Here is a 20,370-nt window from a genome sequence, read left to right on the forward strand (position 1 = left end):
CCCTTTTTGTGTCAGAAATTTTACCAGAATTCTGCTTGGGGACTCTTTCCTTCATGCAGATCTTTGACAGATTTTAGAAGTCTGAATCGGACAGTTTTTAGTGCCTCAGAGGCGGGGCCCACTCTTTGAGGTTCCTGAATATGACACTTTAACATGAAGAGGACCCAATTTCAATGTCTTCCTCCGTCTATCTTTTCTTCTTCGTCTACCCATGTTTCAAAAGGTGACTCTGTAGCCATGCCTGCCATGATCTTTGGAGAAAACCCTAAGCAGATTAGGGAGATGAGGTGACCACAAAAGATTGAGTCCTTGACCTGGATAGCTCTTTGGCTCCACTCTCATCCGAGGGTAAAAGAAGACCATATAGCCATGAGGGAGCCTTAGAGAAAAAGATGAAATAGAGGGTGCAGGAATGAAGACCATCTGCCTCAAAGAGAAGAGACCCCTACTCAGGACAGATCAGTAGAGGCTCCTTGCCATAGTTCCCACCAATGAGTAACATCAAAAATAGAAGACTTTTTTTTCCAGTGATTTCATGTATGTAAAAGAGGGAGGGAAGAAACAGATCCAGTTTCATGTCCCCAGCCAGGACAGGATAGTCTGGACCAAGGATTGAAGGTCCATCAGACTATCCTCACACAGTTTCTCTCTGGGGAGTCTGTTTCCTAAGGTCAGCTAGAAAGCCCTCCTTCACCCTCTACTCTCAGGAAGTTTTCTCTCAAATAAATGTTGCCATAAAGTAACTGTTTTTCACATTACACATGCTCTGAAAAAAGATGGACTTCTGTTCCCCAAACAGCAACATTTATTCTTCACAAATATATTTGCTTCTTCTAAAGAGAGGGTGTTTTCTTTTGTCTCTGCTACATTTGGGAGAAGGTTAGAGGATTTCAGGAACTGGGCCTTAGAAAAGAGTTTGGCTCCAGTTCTTACTGAGAGCTGACTTGGAGTTTCCAAAGCTAAGAAAGGAAAGGCAGGGAGTCTGACAGTGGCATGGCACATTCACTACTATCTCAGGGTCCTTCATTTGTCATTCTGCCCACAGCCTTAAAAAATTACAGAAACATAACCATTTTTTTTTTTTTTTTTTTTTTTGAGTTGGAGTCTCGCTCTGTCGCCCAGACTGGAGTGCAGTGGCCGCTCCCGGCCGCCGCAGCCTCGACCTGCTGGGCTCCGGCGATCCTTCCGCCTCAGCCTTCTGAGGAGCCGGAATTACAGGCGCGCGCTACCACGCCCGGCTAATTTTTTGATTTATTGTAGAGATGAGTTCTTGCTGCCCAGGCAGGTCTCGAACCCGCAGGCTCAGGCAATCCACTCACCTCAGCCTCCCAAAGGCACGGGATTACAGGCTGAGCCACCGAGCCCGGTGAAACAACCATTTGACAGACATTTGGGGCTTTAAAATAGGAGCAAATCCATTAAAGAGCATGTCTCAGGGCCAGGATTTACCATTCCTTCCCTCTGGTCCATCATAACAATGAACTGTATGCAGTCATTGGTTAAAATGCTTGGGGTTATCCAGATTATCACAGGGCCACATATGTCCCATTCACCCTCCAGGAACAGTATGAGACAAGACACTGAAACCAGGCACACATTTAGAATGCAGTTTAAAAGTTGTTTTCTTTTCCTTTTTTCTCTCTCACTCCTAAAATGTAGTTTTTCTCCCTTTTTCCACCAGACACTGCCTTGCACTATGCCCACTTATCTAACTATGTGCTTGTTTCGAAATTCCAGGGGCTATCCTTGAAACGAACCAGACATGAAGACCCAGACGTGGAACTCTTTCCCACCTGGAGATTACTATAGGGTGGTTCATCTATCACCTGTCTGTAACAGAGACAGTGTGAGTGGCAGTCCTGGTGGACAATAACTCAAGACTGTCAACAGAAAACAATGTGCAGACCTGCACCCTACACCCTTCCCGCATGCTTCGTGTACCCAGTTTCCCTTTCTAAACCCCTGCACGTGGCCCAAAAGTTGAGATGGTTTCCTTGAGGCATGAGCCTAATCATCTCAATTGCTGGCCTTTGAATAAAGCTGCTTACCTTCCACCACCCCCTGTCTCTTGTGTATTTGACTTTTTAGGCAGCGAGCAGACAAATGTATCAGTTACAACATTTCATACACTCAAAACATGGAACTGGAAGTGTGGGAGTCTTGAGGCTCTGAGTTCAGAAGTGTAAGGAGTAAACTCTATGACTCTGAACATTTGGAGAACACCTTCCACCTGACCACAAGAACCTCTTCCATTCCTGAAGAAGGATTTTCCCCATTTTCTCTCCTTGAGTGACAAGACTTAGAGCAACACAACTCCTTGCTGTGCTTGGGGCTCAGCATGCAGGGATAGGAGAAGGCCAATAGAAAGACCAGGAACAAGATCAAGTGTAAGATCTCAGCAAACCCAGTAGTAGAAGGAGAGGGTAGTTTGATCAAGCTTGGGAAAGAAGTCTGCATTTACATCCAGTAGCAGCCCACTCTCCAGCCACTGGAACAGAGCTGGCTTCCAAGCTAAGAATATGGAAACTGAGCCATGGCCCGGGCACCTTGCCCAATCCCCCTTTTACTATGGCCCAGTTCTGAAAGGGATAAGACCATTCCCTAAAATACAGGGTTTTTTTTTTTTGAATGTTAGAAAAACTAGCCATTGTCCAGTGTACACAGAGATAGGTGAGCTTTAGGGTAAGCTGGGTGTTTGGGAGGACAGAGCAAAGGTGGATTGTAGGAACGATGTGGCAAGGCTAAGAGATGATCTAAGTACTGGTTATGGATTTGCCCTGTCTGTACTATTTATCTGCCTTGAAACAAATTTTGGATTGCATATTGAATTCTCCTCACTAAGCAAGTACCTGAGTGGGTACCTGCAGAGAACCTACATGGTGTTTGGCTTGATGACAGCACTATAGGGCAACAGAGTTCACAAAGCTTTTAATGACAGAATGATTCATGGGACAGACACACAGCACCTGCAAAAAAAAAAAATGAAGCAGACAGTAAGAAAATTTGAAGGTTGAGTGCATAGGAAATGAGGAAGGCCAGAGAAGAGGAAAAAATTACTCAGCTACTGGGAGGGAATGGGACTATTTCCATCACGAATGCAGACAATCCTCAGCCGCTAGGCACATGCGTGCACACACACATACTCATACACACACACACACACACACACACACACACACACACAAAACCCGACCCAGGTTCCTTTATCTTATGACTAACAAGGACGCTAAAGAACACATTGATGCCATTTGTCAGTACCGTACAGGTGTGGCTTGTTTTTGTGCACAAAGACAATGCCTGCAGGGATATTTCCAGGTTTGGGGGTAAATGACATTGGTGCCCTCCTTTCAGTCATTCCTTATGATGTTCAGGATCCTGTCCTCAGTGCAAAGAGTGTCAGTGCTGTGGGCACTTCTCTGTGATCTTTCACTCCCTCACTTTGCAGAACCATGGAATATCTCCTCCTGAGATACACAGGCACCAAAAGTTATGACAAGAGTTGTTTCTCTGGGGTCACATTGGACTACTGAAGCCAACCTGGCCAAATTCAATAGATGATTCTTCATCTTCCTTTACATCCTCGTGGTCTGGTTCAATGTCATTCAAGGGCTGAGTAGAATGACTGTGAGAAAAGAAGAACCAGAAAGAAGAGTCACCAAAAAGGAGATAAGTCCTCCAAATAAGTAGAAAGAAGAGCTACTGGAGCCACCTGTTATTGGAATTCCACCTGGAGAAGAGGAAGAGGTTAGGGTCTATGTAGACCATACAGGCTCCTCTCAGTTTTCTCATCCTTAGCTGCCTAGGGAAGCAGCCCTCATCTCCTACAGAGAGGTTCACATCTACACAGCAAGTAAAGCCTGGGAATAGTAATACTTGCTTTTATTACCTATTAATACTATGCATTTATCTTTTCAGGTATGCCTCTCAACTGAAGTTCAGATTGGATAAGTAACCAATTTGGTGGAAAATCCAGACTGGAGAACTCAGAGGATGTGACTCTCAGGGCAGTCATTCTTCTCGCACTCCCATGGCCAAAGACTATTCATCCAAAGGGGGGTGGTGGTTTAGAAGGACTGAATGACTCACTAGCTGTGGTCACATAACACGTCATGCCTAGTGCCAAGATTTTCTCTAGAAAAACTCACCTAGGGTGAGGCAATCAAACGAGATGTGGACACACAAGGGGATGCTGAGAGACCTGTCCAAAATTAGGTGGGCACACTACAGGAAAGATCTCTTAGGTTAGCTTTGTTTCCAGCCCTGTCTCCCTCTTCCCCTCCCTAACTCTTGCATAGTCAGGAAAATAAGATGGTCCTGTAAGCAGGAGCACTTGTTAGCTGAAGATTGGCAAGAGTTGAGAATCTGTTTTATGAGAAAACATTTCCATTGCTTTGTTCCTCCACTCGAGGCCCCCATTGTTGTCCCACATCAGGGGTGTCATTTACATTGTGCAGAGCTGTGCTTTAGGAGGAAGGAGACACAGCAGGAACATGCTTCCTGGCACTATCCAGCACCAAGCCCAATACCCACCCATATCTGGTTGGCAAAAATGAAGAAATAGGCTGACACCCCATGATGACCTGAGCACAGGGTCTTCAGAGCCCAAGATGATGCCCCAAATTTCTCTCTGGAGCCAAATCCTGTCTCTGATTCCTGGGGGCTCTGATTCCTGGAGGCAACCACCATAGTGGGGATGAAAACTGAGAACTGAACCCAAATGCTCAATTAGAACAGAAGTACAGGCTAGAGAATGGGCTTTACTTTTGAGTTTGCCAATTTCCCTGCCCTGGCTTCTCCCTTTACTCCCATCTGAAGATCCGCCTTCTAGAGCACCACCACCAAAGGCCATCCTAGTATCTCTGTTTCATTCTATCCTGTGGGGCACTGCCACATCAGGTTGTCCCATTAGTCAACTGTGGATCCTCACACCTTCTGCCACCTGCTTAGTCATGTCTAAAGGGGAGGAAATACAGAAAAAATGGAAATAAGGAGGTTCCAATATTTGATTAAATAATTTCATTTTTGTTTACTCATCTAAATAATTTCATTTTTGTTTACTCATCTAAAAAAAGGAGATTTTTTTCTTTTTTTTTTTGAGTTAGAGTCTCACTCCGTCATCCAGGCTGGAGTGCAGTGGCATGCTCATGGCCACCTCAGCATCAACTTGCTGGGCTCAGCCTTCCAAGTAGCCGGAACTACAGGCATGCTACCATGCCCCACTAATTTTTTGATTTATTCTAGAGACGGGGTCTTGCCAAGTTGCCCAGGCTATGGACTCAGGCAATCCCCTCACCTCGGCCTCCCAAAGTGTTGGGATTACAGGCTTGAGCCACACGCCCAACCAGGAGGTAATTTTAGTAATTATCACATAAAAAACTGTGAAGATGAAATAAAGTTTGTCAATGACTAGTTGAGAGTATGGACACAGTAGATTATAGCTACCTTTAATAATAATATAACGTAACAATTAATAATAATCTGCACAATCCAGGATCAACAAATACAAGCTCAGAGAAGCTTTGATTAGAACTGAGGGCAGCTCTCCTGACAGCTTCCGAGTCAAGCAATTGATGTTCCCAAAAGGAATCTTCTAGGACAGAGTGTCTGCAGAATGGTGAGCAGAGCTCGGGTTCACAGTGTCACAGCTGTGCCTGGTACAAAAGAGAGAAATCAGAGCATGCTGAAGCAGCATCTTAGTGCTTTGCCTAACAAATCATAGCTATTCTGTGACATGGATAAATAAATGATATAAATAATGTCTTCCCTCATCTTCACTTAGTTTTAGATCACGCTAGTGAAACTTTTCACAATGTTATAAAGACAGAGAGCATGTCAAACAATTTATTTTTCATTTTAAATACGTGAGGTACAATTCAGGATTAGGTATACAAGGGATCACCATACAGGTAAGTTTTGAGCCTCCCTTTGATCCCCACTTCACCTGGTTTGAAATCAGGTACGATTATGGATGCTATGTGTTCCCCCACCCCTGGCAGTGTTCCATTACTGCCAACTCCTTTCTTATAGTATTATGATAAATTTTCAGGGTCTGCTTATGAGTGAGAACATGTGGTACTCAGTTCTTTGCATCTGTGATAGATCACTCAATATTATAGACTCTAAGTCCATCCAAATTGCGGCAAAGTCCATATGACAAACAAGCAAAATTTACAAGGGGAAGTGGGTCATGGGAAATGGGATGTTTTAGGGTTGCTCCTAAAATGTAATATTCATAGTATGGAATAATATTCAGCCAAGAAAAATCACAACACTTTACATCAAAAACTATTTCCAATGCAGGAATTAGGCATATATTAAGAAAGTACCAAGCGACTCAGTAATGAAGAAAAATAATATTGCTAAAATAATTGAAAAAATTAAATGATGAGTAAAAAAAAATCAGCATTTTAAGTAAAGACAGGATTCAGTTCTGCAATTATAAGACTCTGAGTGTTGCATAAGTGGGGGAGGATAGCACAGTACAAAATTGAGAAGTACTTACTTATTAAATGTCCTACATGCTTTGTATAAAATACCACTAAAAAGGGGAGGCATTTACTTACCTGTGATATTGAAGCTTTCATAATGAAAATTTTGATCACTTTTCAGTTACTTCAAAATATACAGAAGCTTTGATGTAATTTTTAACTTTATCATAATGGAAGGGGCTAGCCTCCTTAGACATTTGTTGACAAAATTATTATTCTTTTGAAAGCTATTTGGAAAAAAATATTAAAATGCTGCCTGCCATATTTCACATTGTGGAATAGGAAGGATATCTCCTGTAATTTGGAAAAAAGATTCTAGAAATTTCCATTAAACTTTGTTGTTCTTTCTTGATGACTTAGAAAAAAGGAATTATGCATTTACGCAGAGAGAAATATGTCAGTTTTAAATTAAATCATAGGTCTCATTTTTAAATTAGTCTTATTTGAATTACATTCTTAATTCTTACATTTATATATTTTAAGGATATACAATATGCCTTATAACATTTAAATATCCACTATAGAATTAAAATGAGTTAAAACAAATTGCTATATCCAGACACAGAAACATTACCAAAATGTTAAATTCTCTCACACCGTATTTTTTAATTAATTCTACCCTTTATTCATTGTCTTAACTATTATTATTATTGTTTTGCATAAATAATGGCATTTGTGTAACAGAAAAGCAAGTAACACAATATATAATTTCAAGTTAGTGTCTATTTTTCATATTTTTATTTTAAAGAATACCACAATGTATGTGATTATTTATTATAAATTATATATTTTTGTCTGCTATGGCTGTGTTCCAGAAGGCCCTCTAAAATGCAATTCATCCTTGACCAGGGACAAGATTCAGGTGTTTTTGAATATGTTTCAGATATGGCTAAATGTTTTATAAAGATTGGTTTTGTAAAACTATTTTTTTTCTGATAGACATAGGATCTCACTGTGTTGCCAGGCTGATCTCAAAATCTTGAACTAGAGTGATCCAGCAGCAAAAATATTCTAATGGAGAGTAATTCACTGTGTCTTCATAATTTATTCCAAGGAAACTTGTCTTTTTTAAAAAAATTGTTTACATGCATATCTTTTAGCAGCAATACAACAGAATCAAATATCATCACCTCAAAAATATATTCAAAGATTTGTAAAACTCAAACAGAACTTTAACTATGATGTTTGATATTTTATCATGATGTCTCTTAAAACAGTTTTATAAAATCTTCTGATCTGATAGTTTATTAGATGGTGCTTTAGAGAAGCGAAGCAATAATTGAGAGAAACAAAAATGGCAGAAAATTTTGCAAGTGATTTTCAATGTTGTTTTATTTTGTGCAAAAATTATTCACTTTTTAGATGATCACAAAGTATTAGGAGCCCAAATTCTGAAATATTCTCAATTTTAGTTGAACTTTCCAGTTATTATAATATTGTACCAATATTATAATAATGGTATAACTACATGAAGGTAATATACAAAAAAATCTGAGTCTTGTTTGTGTAGTAAAGTTCAAAATGAGTTATAATGATACTGGTAATCATGTTGGATATAAACCATTATCGAGACCATAAGAAACAAATTACTCTATTTTTTGATTGGTACAGTATATAATAGTCCATCGTGCTCACATTAACAGTGATGTCTTAACAAGAGAAGAAATGCTTTTGACATTTTAAAATGAAAGAACTTGGATAGGATCCAGTTTATGAAATCATTAATAAACTGGGAAAAAGATGCTATTGACATAAACATGCTACTGGCCAAGTATATTACAATGGACTATAGTGGCAGATGTACATTAAGGCATAAAAGCCATTATTTATCCCCTGAAAGAAGGGAACCCTAGAAATTTAGGATACAACATAGCCATTTTGAATCAGCACAACCATTTTGCTTGGACCTTACCCCTTGACATTTCCGTGCTGCGCAGCTTGCACAGTGCACTCGTCGTTTTACCCTATAATCATTAGCAGGAAAAATACTTTCGTTTTAGAAGCCACTGGTTACCCAGAACCCCTTAAGCATGTCCAGTCTTGCCAGCAATCTATCTTTTAGGCACTTGTATTGATATAATGTCATTGGCCACCTGTGACGACATCCAGCACACCACTGGGAGGCATATTTATTGGTATATTATTACCATATCACCATGACAACCTCCAGCCCAGCACCTGAGGTCATGAGATGTTGATGTCTGGCGATGTCAAGATACTAGATTCACGTGACTACTATGAAAACCAAAGAATACAGCACTGGACATTCCTTTTGACCCAGACGTCCTCCAGTTCTAAGTCCCCCTTGCTTTGAAGGCCCTTAAATACACCTAGTTTCCAGCCTTCCACGCTACACTCGCCTGAGTGCTGGTCCCCTTTCCATCTGTGAAAAGTGAATACTAAACTTTGCTTCCTTCTGCTTTCCTCTCTGTTGCAAACTTGCCTTATTTCCATGACACCGGCCTACCTTGACTCGGTTTACCCCATCACCCCCCAAAATGATTATGCCAAATTTGTGCCTTGCTTAATTCATACTCTCATTATGTGAAAATTCTGCTCTTGTGGATTAAAATAGGATTTTCTTTTAGTATTGCACAGAGGGCAATCAAACTTTTTAATTCAACTAGTAAATGGTAAATCATCATATCTGTCTTAAAACACGACATTAAAAATACCTAAGGATAGCTAGTAGGCATAAAAATCAAATAAAGTAACCAGGCTCGGTGGCTCAGCCTGTAATCCCGCGCCTTTGAGAGGCTGAAGTGAGTGGATTGCCTGAGCTCATGGGTTTGAGACCCGCTGGGCAACTTGGCGAGACCTCATTTCTACAATAAATAAAAATGAGCTGGGCGTGGTAGCGCGCCTGTAGTTCCAACTACTTGGAAGGTTGAGGCGGAAGGATCGCCGGAGCCCAGCAGGTTGAGGCTACGGTGGCTGGGAGCGGCCACTGCACTCCAGTCTGGGCAACCGAGTAAGACTCCAACTCAAAAAAAAAAAAAATCAAATAAAGTTAATAAATTTGGCACATAAGACATGCATTAAGTAATAAGTAAGACAGTATCAAATGCAAATCTACATTATGCTGACATGGAAAGCATCTTGACGCAAATAGACTACAAAGTTTTATCCATCTTAGCTGGGGGATGGCATTTTAAACCCAGTAGAAAAGGCAAATACAATTCTCCAGTGAAAACCATGACTATATCATAAATTAATATAAAGTTGAACACCTGATAGGGGACCCTTGCTGAAAACATAAGACAGAAAAGAATTTTTGTGAGTTGAAATTAATTTAGTCACTGGCTCATGTAACATGGCAAATCTCTTAATTGGAAAGGAGATGGAGAATCATTTTGAAAATATTCTGATCTGGGCTCGGTGGCTCAGCCTGTAATCCCACACTTTGGGAGGCTTAGGTGAGTGGATTGCCTGAGCTCGCGGGTTCGAGACCTGCCTGGGCAACTTGACGAGACCTCATCTCTACAATAAAATTTAAAAAATCAGTCGGGCATGGGAGCACGTGCCTGTAATTCCGGCTATTCCGAAGGCTGAGGCAGAAGGATCACCGGAGCCCAGCAGGTCAAGGCTGCAGTGGCCGGGAGCGGTCACTGCACTCCAGTCTGGGCAACAGAGTGAGACTCCAACTCAAAAAAAAAAAAAAAAGAAAATATTCTGATGAATTTGCTTACATTAAAGCCAGGAACTCATATTTTCAGAGTCTGGTTTGGGCACAAATATGTATACTTAAAATAGTGTGTTTTAATACTTTTCAATATCACACAGCCAAAAAGAAGGACAAACATATGGACTTTGCAGCAACTTGGATGGGCTTAGAGTTTATCATACTCAGTGATCTATCACAAAAACAAAGAACTGTGTACCACAAGTTCTCACTCATAAGCGGACCCTGAACACTTATCATAACACGACACGAAAGGGATTGGCAGTAGCGGGACACTGCCCGGGGAGAGAGGAAAGGGGCACATAACATCAATAAGGGTACCTGATCTCAAGCCAGGCAAAGTGGGGAACAAAGGGAGGACCAAAGTTTACCTGTACGATGTCCACTTGTGTACTTAATTCTGAATTATACCCTACATCTTTAAAATAAAATTTAAAAAAATTATCAGGAAAAAATTGCTTTGCAATATTCAACCACTTTCACGTTGTGGGGAAAAAAAATTTACCATTAAACTTTTATAACATCACCCCACAAGGGCACAGGTTTTCCTTTCTCCCGGGGGCCCCTCCGAGTCTCAGCCGGGCGCGGCCTGTGTCCACCGCCAGGTCCCAGGATTTCGCAGGTGCGTGCCCCAGGTGTTGACGCCTCTCCCCTTTCTCTGAATTCCTTTTCTTTCTCCGTGGAAACGACCCTGAATCGGTAACAGACGACAGCGCGACCTGACTCCGGCGAAATGATCTTGCTGAAATGTCCCACGACAGACATGGGGGCGATGCGGGGCGATGACGACAGAGCTCCCTCTGCAGTCGGGGACGAGAAAAGGCCGCGGCCATTCAGCCCCCGCGGCCCGCGGTCGCCAGCCCCGTGCGCCCCCCCGGGGATGGCAGCAGCATCCCGGGGCTCCGGGTCTCCTTACCCAAGCGGCGCCTCTGCCCCGGGTGCGGGCGCCCTCTGCCGGCCGTTGAGCGCGGCCGAGGGAGTTTTGCGCTGATGGCCCCGGTAAAGCTCAGCTCCATACCTCACATTTCACCCGTCTATACATATTGTCTTCCGTTTTTCCAATCAGTTATCTTATTCGTGTGAGTTGGTAGTTCCTTTTAGCCAGGAGAGCCTCAACAGAGGAACCATGGTCCTCATTGTAATTCGCTCGCTGTCTGGGGCAGAGCCTCAATTCTGACAGGTCTTGTCTCGCACGCACATGATGACTTAGGGTGAGAACATAGTAAATATGGTTATTGCATACTCGTAATTCTCGGAATTATTCACTTTGTTGTTCACATTTTAGAGTCTCAAATATAATTGCCGACTGTTAATTTCATTTTGCCAGTTACAGAAAATAGTCAAGATACTACTTCCTTGCCGTTTGGCCCATACAGCTACAAATTGGAAGTGAGAGAACATTTTAGTGAACATATCAGATAATTTGTAATCAATAAAAGTAGGAAGACATCAAGAAATATCAGTGTGTTAGAGATGAAGTGTAAGGCTTTCTGGGAAATACGTGATGGACCCATATGTGCAGTGTGCTCAGGCATCTAACGCTGTGGAAAGGGGGTGGAGTGTGGACTCTGACAAAGGTTTTGCCATTTATCTACTAGCTTGTTTTATTTATACACACCCCATTAGCTTGTGGCTTTTTGGTAAATGAGATATTAACAGCTCAGTTTCAATTATCTTGGGAAGATTAAGTGAGCTCCCCAGAAACGGAAAAAGAATTTGTAGTCACTATCATCATTATCATTTTTAATAAAGAATTTGTCAGGTAGGACTTTGGAGGTCATAATCAGAGCAACATTGCAGCATTTAATTATTACTCAATTCAGGATAGTGCGCCATACAAAAAGGAAAGCAGCATCAAGGAATATGCTCCTTATCCTCAAATAAAATTTAAAAACATTCTAATGGAACCTTGCCATATCCCGTGATCTCCTTGTCATAGCATCATTCATATAGAACCTGTGATACTCTAGTAAACAATATAACCAAATATTTCAAGTTCAGATCATACGACAGCGACAAAAATGTCAAGTATAATTATTTTCAATCCTTCCTCAAAAAGAGGTCCTGCTATGTGTGCTCACAGAAAACAAGGGTATGGATGAGAGAAGAGAAACAATAGTAAGTTGCAGGAGGCTGCAAGAAAGAATATGCTGGTGTCTGGAAAAAAAGAAATGTGCATAGAAGAAGCTAGTAGATAAGGGTGATTCAGGGAGTGAACGGTGAAGCAGTATTTATTTATTTATTTAGAGAGATGGATCTCGCTATGTTGCCCAGGCTGGAACACAGTGACTATTCACAGGTGTGATTATAGCTCACAGCAGCCTCCAGCTTCTGGGCTCAAGTGATCCTCCTGCCTGAACCTCTTGAATAGCTGGGACTTCAGGTCAGTGCCACCACACCTAGCTTAAAAGAACATTTTTAAAGTTTTTATAATTACACAAATTCCATATAAATGTATTGGTATTGATATTGATATCTTTAAGTATATGAAAATTGTTCAAATTTCAATCATTTCAATTTTAGTATATGTGTCGCCAAAGTGAGCGTGGATCTCAATCATTTCAAAAAAGGCAAAACACCTTTAACCATTAAGGGATTCTTCCTCAACTCCAGTGTCCTCACAAGAGGTAATCACTGTTAAGAATTTGGTAACACTTCAGAATTTTCATTTACACGGTGTGGGTTTTTAACTCTTGACTAGTAATTTCTTTCTATTCAAAAACACTATACAATTTCTTCTTATTGTGGAAAAACAATTTAACAAAAATGAGTCAATATACTGTATAATTGAAGAAGAAATAAAAATCTTTGAATGGAGTCAATATGTATAAGCTTGAAGTGACATACTATTAGATGAGACCCAATCGACCAAAATTTAAATGGAAGTTGGGAAGTCTGCTTCCAACATCCTGGGTTTTCCGATGAGCCAGCTAAAAAGGAGAAAGCACTTGTTGATCTCCACTTCTCAATTCCAGTCTCACAGTGTCTTGGGCACAGCAGCTGCGTCCTTTCCTTTTCACAGAGACACTGGTTCCTTGGGAACACCCCTTCACAGCCAGGCTGGAGTCCTGCTCAAAGTCTCTTCCATCTCCTGCACCAATCAGGTCTCCAGAGATGCTAGCTACTGACCGAGTCCAGGGAGGAATTTCAACCCTGTGTGCTGAAAACATTGGAGATCTGCTGGGTCTTCTCATGGAGAACAGAAATGGCGTGAGCCTTTTGGAATGTGCTGCTGCCCTGGGCACCAGGGGAACCTGGAAACATTCTTGTCTTTCAGACAGGAATCAAAAGGAGAATTCCCCTAATTTAGCGCAGACATGTGAAGTTCTTCTGCTCTGGCAAACCATGGCTCTGGGCCAGGTCACAGCCCAGGTGCAGAATGGGCTGGAGAACATCATCCTCAGTGTCACTAGAGAAGATGTTGGCAGGGTCACTGTGGGGTGCTGGCGGGGAACCGTGTGAGGCTTCACCCAGCTGACTCAGCACCTTTTTGTGAGATTCTTACATAGTGAGTCCAGGAGTTTCCGTTTTTGCACTCAGTCCAATGTTGTTTTCGTTTTGTCCACCTTCTCTTCTATGTATGAGCCTCAGAGGATGTCATAACTCAAACTCTTCTTTTGTATTTACTACAGTGGAAAGAAAACACATTTGGAAAATGAGAAAAGTCTCCATCCAATAGGATGTATTCAACACTGAGACCCAGTGTTGAAATACAAACTTGTCTGAGTCTCAGTCTATTTCTCTTTTTGAAATCTAATAATAATTCTTAGAGATTTGATCCTGGACATCATTTTTTTGTTTGTTTTTTGTTTTTTAAAGGTGTGGGGTATAATTCAGGTTTAGGTATACACGTGGTCATTGAACAAGTAATGGGCCTCCCTTTGGTCCCCATTTCATTTGGTTTGAGGTCAGGTACCCTTATTGATGTTGTGTGTCCCACTCCCCTGGCAGTTTCCTACTACTGTCAATCCCTTTTTTATAGTATTATGTTAAATGTTCAGGGTCTGCTTATGAGTGAGAACATGTAGTACTCAGTTCTTTGTTGCTGGGATAGATCACTGAGTTTTATAGATTCCAGATCCATCCAAGTTGCTGCAAAGTCCATAATTTTGTCCTTTATGACTGTGTAATACTCCATTGTGTATATGTACTACATTTTTTAAAAATCCTATCCACTTTCCATGGGTAGTACAGTTGGTTCCAAGTTTTTGCCATTGTGAGTAATGCTGACATTAATATACATGTGCTGGTATCTTTTTTATAGAATAATTTGAGTTTCTCTGAGCATATTCCCAGTAGGGAGATTGTGGGGTTGTATGGAAGGTTGATTTTTAGAGCTTTTAGGAATTGCCACATTGTTTTCCATAGAGGTTGTACTAGTTTACACTCCCACCAACAGTGTAGAAGTGCTCCCTTTTCTCCACATCCTCTCCAGCATCTCTTGTTTTTTGAGTTATTGATGATAGCCATCCCGCCTGGAGTTAGGTGTTATCTCATTGTGGTTTTTGGTTTTGTTTTTGAGTTGGAGTCTCACTCTGTCACCCAGACTGGAGTGCAGTGGCCGCTCCTGGCCACCGCAGCCTCGACCTGTTGGGCTCTGGCAATCCTTCTGCCTCAGCCTTCTAAGTAGCTGGAATTACAGGCATGCGCTACCACGCCAGGCTGATTTTTTTATTTATTGTAGAGATGAGGTCTCGCCGCCCAGGTGAGTCTCGAACCTGCGGGCTCAGGCAATCCACTTACCTCAGCCTGAATTTACAGGATTACAGGCTAAGCCACCGAGCCCGGCTTCATTGTGGTTTTAATTTGCATCTCTTTGATGATTAATTAAAGCATTTTTGAGCATTTTTCATGTATCTGTTGGCTGCTTTTATGTCTTCTTTTGAGAGGTATCTATTCATATCTTGCCCACTTTTTGAGCATTTTTTCATGTATCTGTTGGCTGCTTGTATGTTTTGAGCATTTTTTCATGTATCTGTTGGCTGCTTGTATGTCTTCTTTTAAGAGGTATCTATTCATATCTTGCCCACTTTTTGATAGGGCTGTTTGTTTTTTTGTTTGGGAGAAGGTTTTTTTAGTCTAGAAATATATTTTAACAGATTAATATGTCGTAAGCACATCAAATACAAGTGTGTTCTTGTCATCTTGACATTTATTATCATAAAACACATACAAATCTGTCATTCAAAGGTAAACTTAACATTTATGCACTTACAGGTTATACATGGTATAGTTAGTAGTTGGGAAAAGTGTAAATAACTGTAAAGATGCAGTATTAACTCATAACTGCATAAAATTAGCTATGGTGTATAGTATATTCATAAATAATTTTGTGGCCACCTCCCGCTGCTTTGTGGTGAATGCAAGTGTTGTAAGATTCTGTTTAACACACCACGTGATGCTGATGTTTCTGTGTGAGCACTTGGTCTCCCCAGAGCCAATCAAGGAAATTATAAAGAATGATTGTGTATATGGGAACAAAGGTGGGGAGGAGAGGGTATCAAGATATAAATCTTGAAGACATTCTAGAGCTAAGAGGCCAACCAGAGGAGTTAACAGCAGGTGACTTGATGAAGAAAAGTGCTTCCGACTCAGTGCCAGGTGATTGGAAAGGAAACAGAAGAGGCAGGTCATGGTGGCTCATGACTATAATTCCAGCACTTTGGGAGGCAGAGTAGAGAGGACTGCCTGAGTCTAGGGCTTCCAGGCCAGCCCGGGCAACTTGGTGAAACATTGTCTCTATAATAAATCAGAAAAATGGCTGGCACACATTTGTGGTTCTAGCTACTCAAGAGGCTAAAATAGAAAGGTGGCTTGAGCACATTACGTTGAGACTGCAGTGGCCACGAGCATGCCACTGCATTCCAGGCTGTTTGTGTTTTTCCTTTCAGCACATCTGAGTTCCTTGAAGACCCTGGATGTTAAGCCTTTGCCAGATATACTATTGGCAAATGTTTTTTTCCCATTCTGTGGACTGTCTCCTCACTCTCTTGTTGGTTTCTTTTGCTTGGCAGAAGCTATTCAGTTTGAGAGGTCTCTTATGGCCTGGGCATTTGGGGTTTTGATCAGGAATTGGTTGCCTATTCCAATTTCTGTAAGCATATCTCCTGTGTTTTCTAAGGTTCTTATAATTTGAGGTTTTACATTTAGGTCTTTGATCCATTTAGAATTGATTTTTGTGAATGGTTATAGATAGGGGTCCTCTTTCAATCTTCTGCATGTGATCAGCCAGTTTCCCCAGCACCGTTTGCTGAATAGATTCTCCTCTCTCCAGTGTTTGTTGGTGGAGACTTTGTTGAAGATGAGTTGGTTGAGAAATTGAGGTTTTGCTTCTGGAATCTCTATCCTGTTCTATTGGCCTAAATGCCTGTTCTTGTACCAATACCAGGCTGTTTTGATTATTATAGCCTTTTAATAAAGTTTAAAGTCTGGAAATGTGATATCTTTTGCTGTTTGGCTGTCTGTAGTCATTTATGTTTCCATATGAATATCTGTATTGTTGTTTCCAGGTCTGAGAAGAATGATGTTGGTAATTTAATGGGTATTGCATTGAATCTGTAGATTGCCTTTGGTAGGATGGACATCTTAACAATGTTGATTCTTCCAAGCCATGAATATGGGATTTTTTTTTCATTTTTATATCTTCTTTGATTTATTTGAGCAGTGCTTTAAGTTTTTGTTATAAAGATTTTTCACTTCTCTAGTTAGGAAGATGCCGAGGTATCTAATTCTTTTTGTGACTATTATGAATGGGATTGTGCTTTTTATTTGATTCTCTGTCTGTTTGTTGTTGATGTATAAGAATGTGATTGACTCAGATTTTTGTAGCAGCTAAAAATATCTGAAACTCAAATCATTAGGTTGTTAATTATATTTACATCAAGAAGTTACAAAAAATCCGATGTGTTTTCTAAAATAATGTTATCATTTATAATTGTACTTACCTGCTTAAATTGTTCAGGGGTAGTTGCTGTTTTCAAAGTTTGAAATTTAATTTTTAAGAAAAAGTTTCTTCAGGATAGTAATTTTTAAAGACATTTCAGTTAAGTTGATTTTAGTTGCTATAATAGATAAACAGAAAATTGTTAGTAATTAGATGGCAATACAACGTTTTCTTTCCTTCATGTGGAGCTCAGCTCAATGCAGAAATTACTGATTAGGTGAATATTCGGTTGACCCTTTCCTGAACAGTGATTCAGGTACCTGATATCTTCTATTTTGTGGCTCCTTTGGATGTCTTCTATATCTTTCTCTTGACTGACTGCTCTGGCTAGGACTTCCAGTACTATGTTAAATAGAAGTGGTAATGTCATTTTTGTTATCTCTATTAACTCTCTTGATTTAAGAGAAGTTTCCTTTAACATAATCTGTTCCCTTGCTTCTTGTTAGAGACTTGACAAGAAAAATATTGACCATCTGAATATAGTTATCTACTAGAAGAGAACTTGATGCAATTACACTTGTCTATTATACAGAGAAAATATTGTGCTTCACAAATTTAGCTTTCTTCCATACAAGGATTGTGCTTGATGTGCCTCCTTCATTTCTGAAAGCACCTCTTTAGGAAATAATTACTTTTCTTGGGGCCCATGTTCATTGGCTCACTTTGATCTCTATCCCTTTCACCATTTTGTTTCTGTCTTCCCCATCCCTTGATCTCCATTGAAAATGTAGCTTTTTATAGGTAAGTTACATTTTCCCATTTTTTTTTCTTAGTGGGATATTGCTTCCATTCTTATATTTAATCCCATTTATATAAGCACTTGTTTTCTTGTCTCCATATGCTGGGATGCAAAAAGCAACTTTGTTTCTATGAAAAAGGAAATGAGAAACAAGCATATTTGATGTCTTTCATGCTATGTAGAACAAGCTACTATCCCTTTATTATATTGACATCTCATTAAGGACATTCAGGAGAAAGAGGGGTTTATTTATTTGATAAGAATTAACTAGGATTGGCATGTCTCAAAGGAAATTGAGACTTGAATGAAGTTTTTTAAAAAATCAAATTGATGTCTTCTCAATTGTGTATTCTTTTGGGGAATAGCAGGGCTACCAAGATTGCAAAAGTTAGTTATTGGGGGTGTGGGCAAATTTTATCTATTACAATGATTTGTGGCACTTCAAAGCGGAATTGGAACAAAACCTTAAATTGTAATTTTTTTCTTTATGAATTTCTTGTGCATTACCAGAGCACCACTGACATTGAATTCACAGGAGATACGCAAAATGTATGCAACCTTAGTGCTACAAACCTGTGTTGAATAGATGGTTGTTATTAGTGGACTGTTCTTTCTATTATTTTCTATTAAGATCTCAAAGTCTTATAAGATGTGGCCTCTATTGACATATGCATGGGCTGCCATTGGTTGTCTTGTGGGTATAGCTTATGTTTGATCCTCAGTGCTTCAAAGGTTTTGAGGATAAAGCATGAGTACTTGGTATTTTATTATTTAATTATTCTAAGTTATTCAGTACATCAATACTGATGTCAAATGCTGAAAAGAAAAATGTTAACTATGCTTAGATTAATATCTAGCAGTCAAGTCAAAAATTATTTTGTGAATGAAGCAAAATTAAAAGTTAAGTACAGTACAAATAAATGTTAAGAAAATAATTTTAAACAATTTTTGGCTGTTTTGAGAGATTTTAAGTATTTTATTTTGTTGGTATTATGTAATTTATAAGTATAACCTTGTATATATAACTTGGTTCATTAAAATTTATATAAGTACATACATTATACCTTTATAGAATCAAGTTGGATGTCAATAGCTTTTAAATGTAACTTTCAGCTTAAAATTTTCATTCTTAACCCAGCATTGAATAAAAAGTAAGCTTTCCACTTAAAAAAAATGTATAAAGCACAGATATAAATGCAATGCATAAATATTTATACAGTATATCTGTATTGTTAAATTATTATGAGGTAACCAATTAGGAAAAAAATTAATGAACAAGACTCTGAGGTATGGAAAAGGAAGACAATAATGAAAAAAAAAAGAGGTTGAGAAACATTGCTCTAAGCCCATGTACAGACCTAAAGGAAAGCAAAAACAGAAGTAGAAAGCAACCTAAGGGCATTCAGAAAATGGAAACTGGTATGTTCCCTATTTAAAGCTATGCACAAAGCAAGGCCTTCAGAGATCCTAGAGTTCAGGGTCACCCATCTCAACCAGCCCAGCAATATCTGCAACATCCACAATGTTCTTGCCCTTTTCTTTGCTGATGGCCCTGGTGGTGCTCAGCTGCAAGTCCAACTGCTCTCTGGGCTGTGATCTGCCTCAGACCCACAGCCTGGGTCACAGGAGGGCCTTGAGGCTCCTGGTGCAAATGAGGAGAATCTCTCCTTTCTCCTGCCTGAAGGACAGATATGACTTTGGATTGCCCCTGGAGGAGTTTGGGGGCGACCAGTTCCAGAAGGCGCAAGCCATCTCTGTCCTCCATGAGATGATCCAGCAGACTTTCAACCTCTTCAGCACAACAGATTCATCAGCTGCTTGGAATGAGACCCTCCTCGACAGATTCTGCACTGAACTTTATCAGCAGCTGGATGACCTGGAAGCCTGTGTGATGCAGAAGGTGAAGGTGAAAGAGACTCCCTTGATGGACGAGGACTCCATCCTGGCGGTGAAGAAATACTTCCAAAGAATCACCCTCTACCTAAAGGAAAAGAAATATAGTCCTTGTGCCTGGGAAGTTGTCAGAATAGAAATCATGAGATCCCTTTCTTCAACAAACTTGCAAGAAATATTAAGGAGGAAGGAATGAGACCTGATCTACCATGGAAATGATTCTCAATAACCAATGCTACAGATCACACTTCATGAGTTCCTTCATGTCAAAGATTCTTGTTTCTGCTGTAAGACAGAATTGAATCAAATTTATCATGACTTCAGGACTATTAATCACTTCATGTTTAAATCTACTGGTACTACATCCTCACAGATGACTATGCTGATGTATCTATTTATTTAAAAATTTATTTAACTATAATATTTAAATTATTTTTGTTTGTATAATGGTATGTGTCCCTTTACACTGTGGTTAATATAATAAAATTTGTTCTTCATACTTATTTGCTCTTCATACTTATATTTTGTTTCTTTATTAAAATTTTATGATAGAGAACTTCTTTTTTTTATGTTTAAAAATAACACTCCAAGCCTGATTGTGCAATCTTATCAAAGAATGGGGAGC

The 20,370-nt window shown here is 40.0% G+C and overlaps 1 protein-coding gene across 1 annotated transcript; it reads left to right on the plus strand.

Moving 5' to 3' along the window:
• Positions 1–19,374: 19,374 nt before the first annotated feature.
• On the plus strand, positions 19,375–19,941 carry LOC103274163 (interferon alpha-17-like). Its single transcript, XM_008071626.1, has one exon. It carries the CDS (start codon positions 19,375–19,377, stop codon positions 19,939–19,941), a length of 567 nt encoding a protein of 188 aa, XP_008069817.1.
• The last annotated feature ends 429 nt before the right edge of the window (positions 19,942–20,370 follow it).

This window comes from Carlito syrichta, unplaced genomic scaffold (genome assembly GCF_000164805.1).
Source record: "Carlito syrichta isolate Samal-C Ts95f unplaced genomic scaffold, Tarsius_syrichta-2.0.1 Scaffold314566, whole genome shotgun sequence".
Taxonomy (NCBI): domain Eukaryota; kingdom Metazoa; phylum Chordata; class Mammalia; order Primates; family Tarsiidae; genus Carlito; species Carlito syrichta.

Coding starts and splice junctions, on each gene's coding strand:
- LOC103274163 (XM_008071626.1), top strand. CDS start 19,375: ATGTTCTTGCCCTTTTCTTTGCTGATGGCCCTGGTGGTGCTCAGCTGC.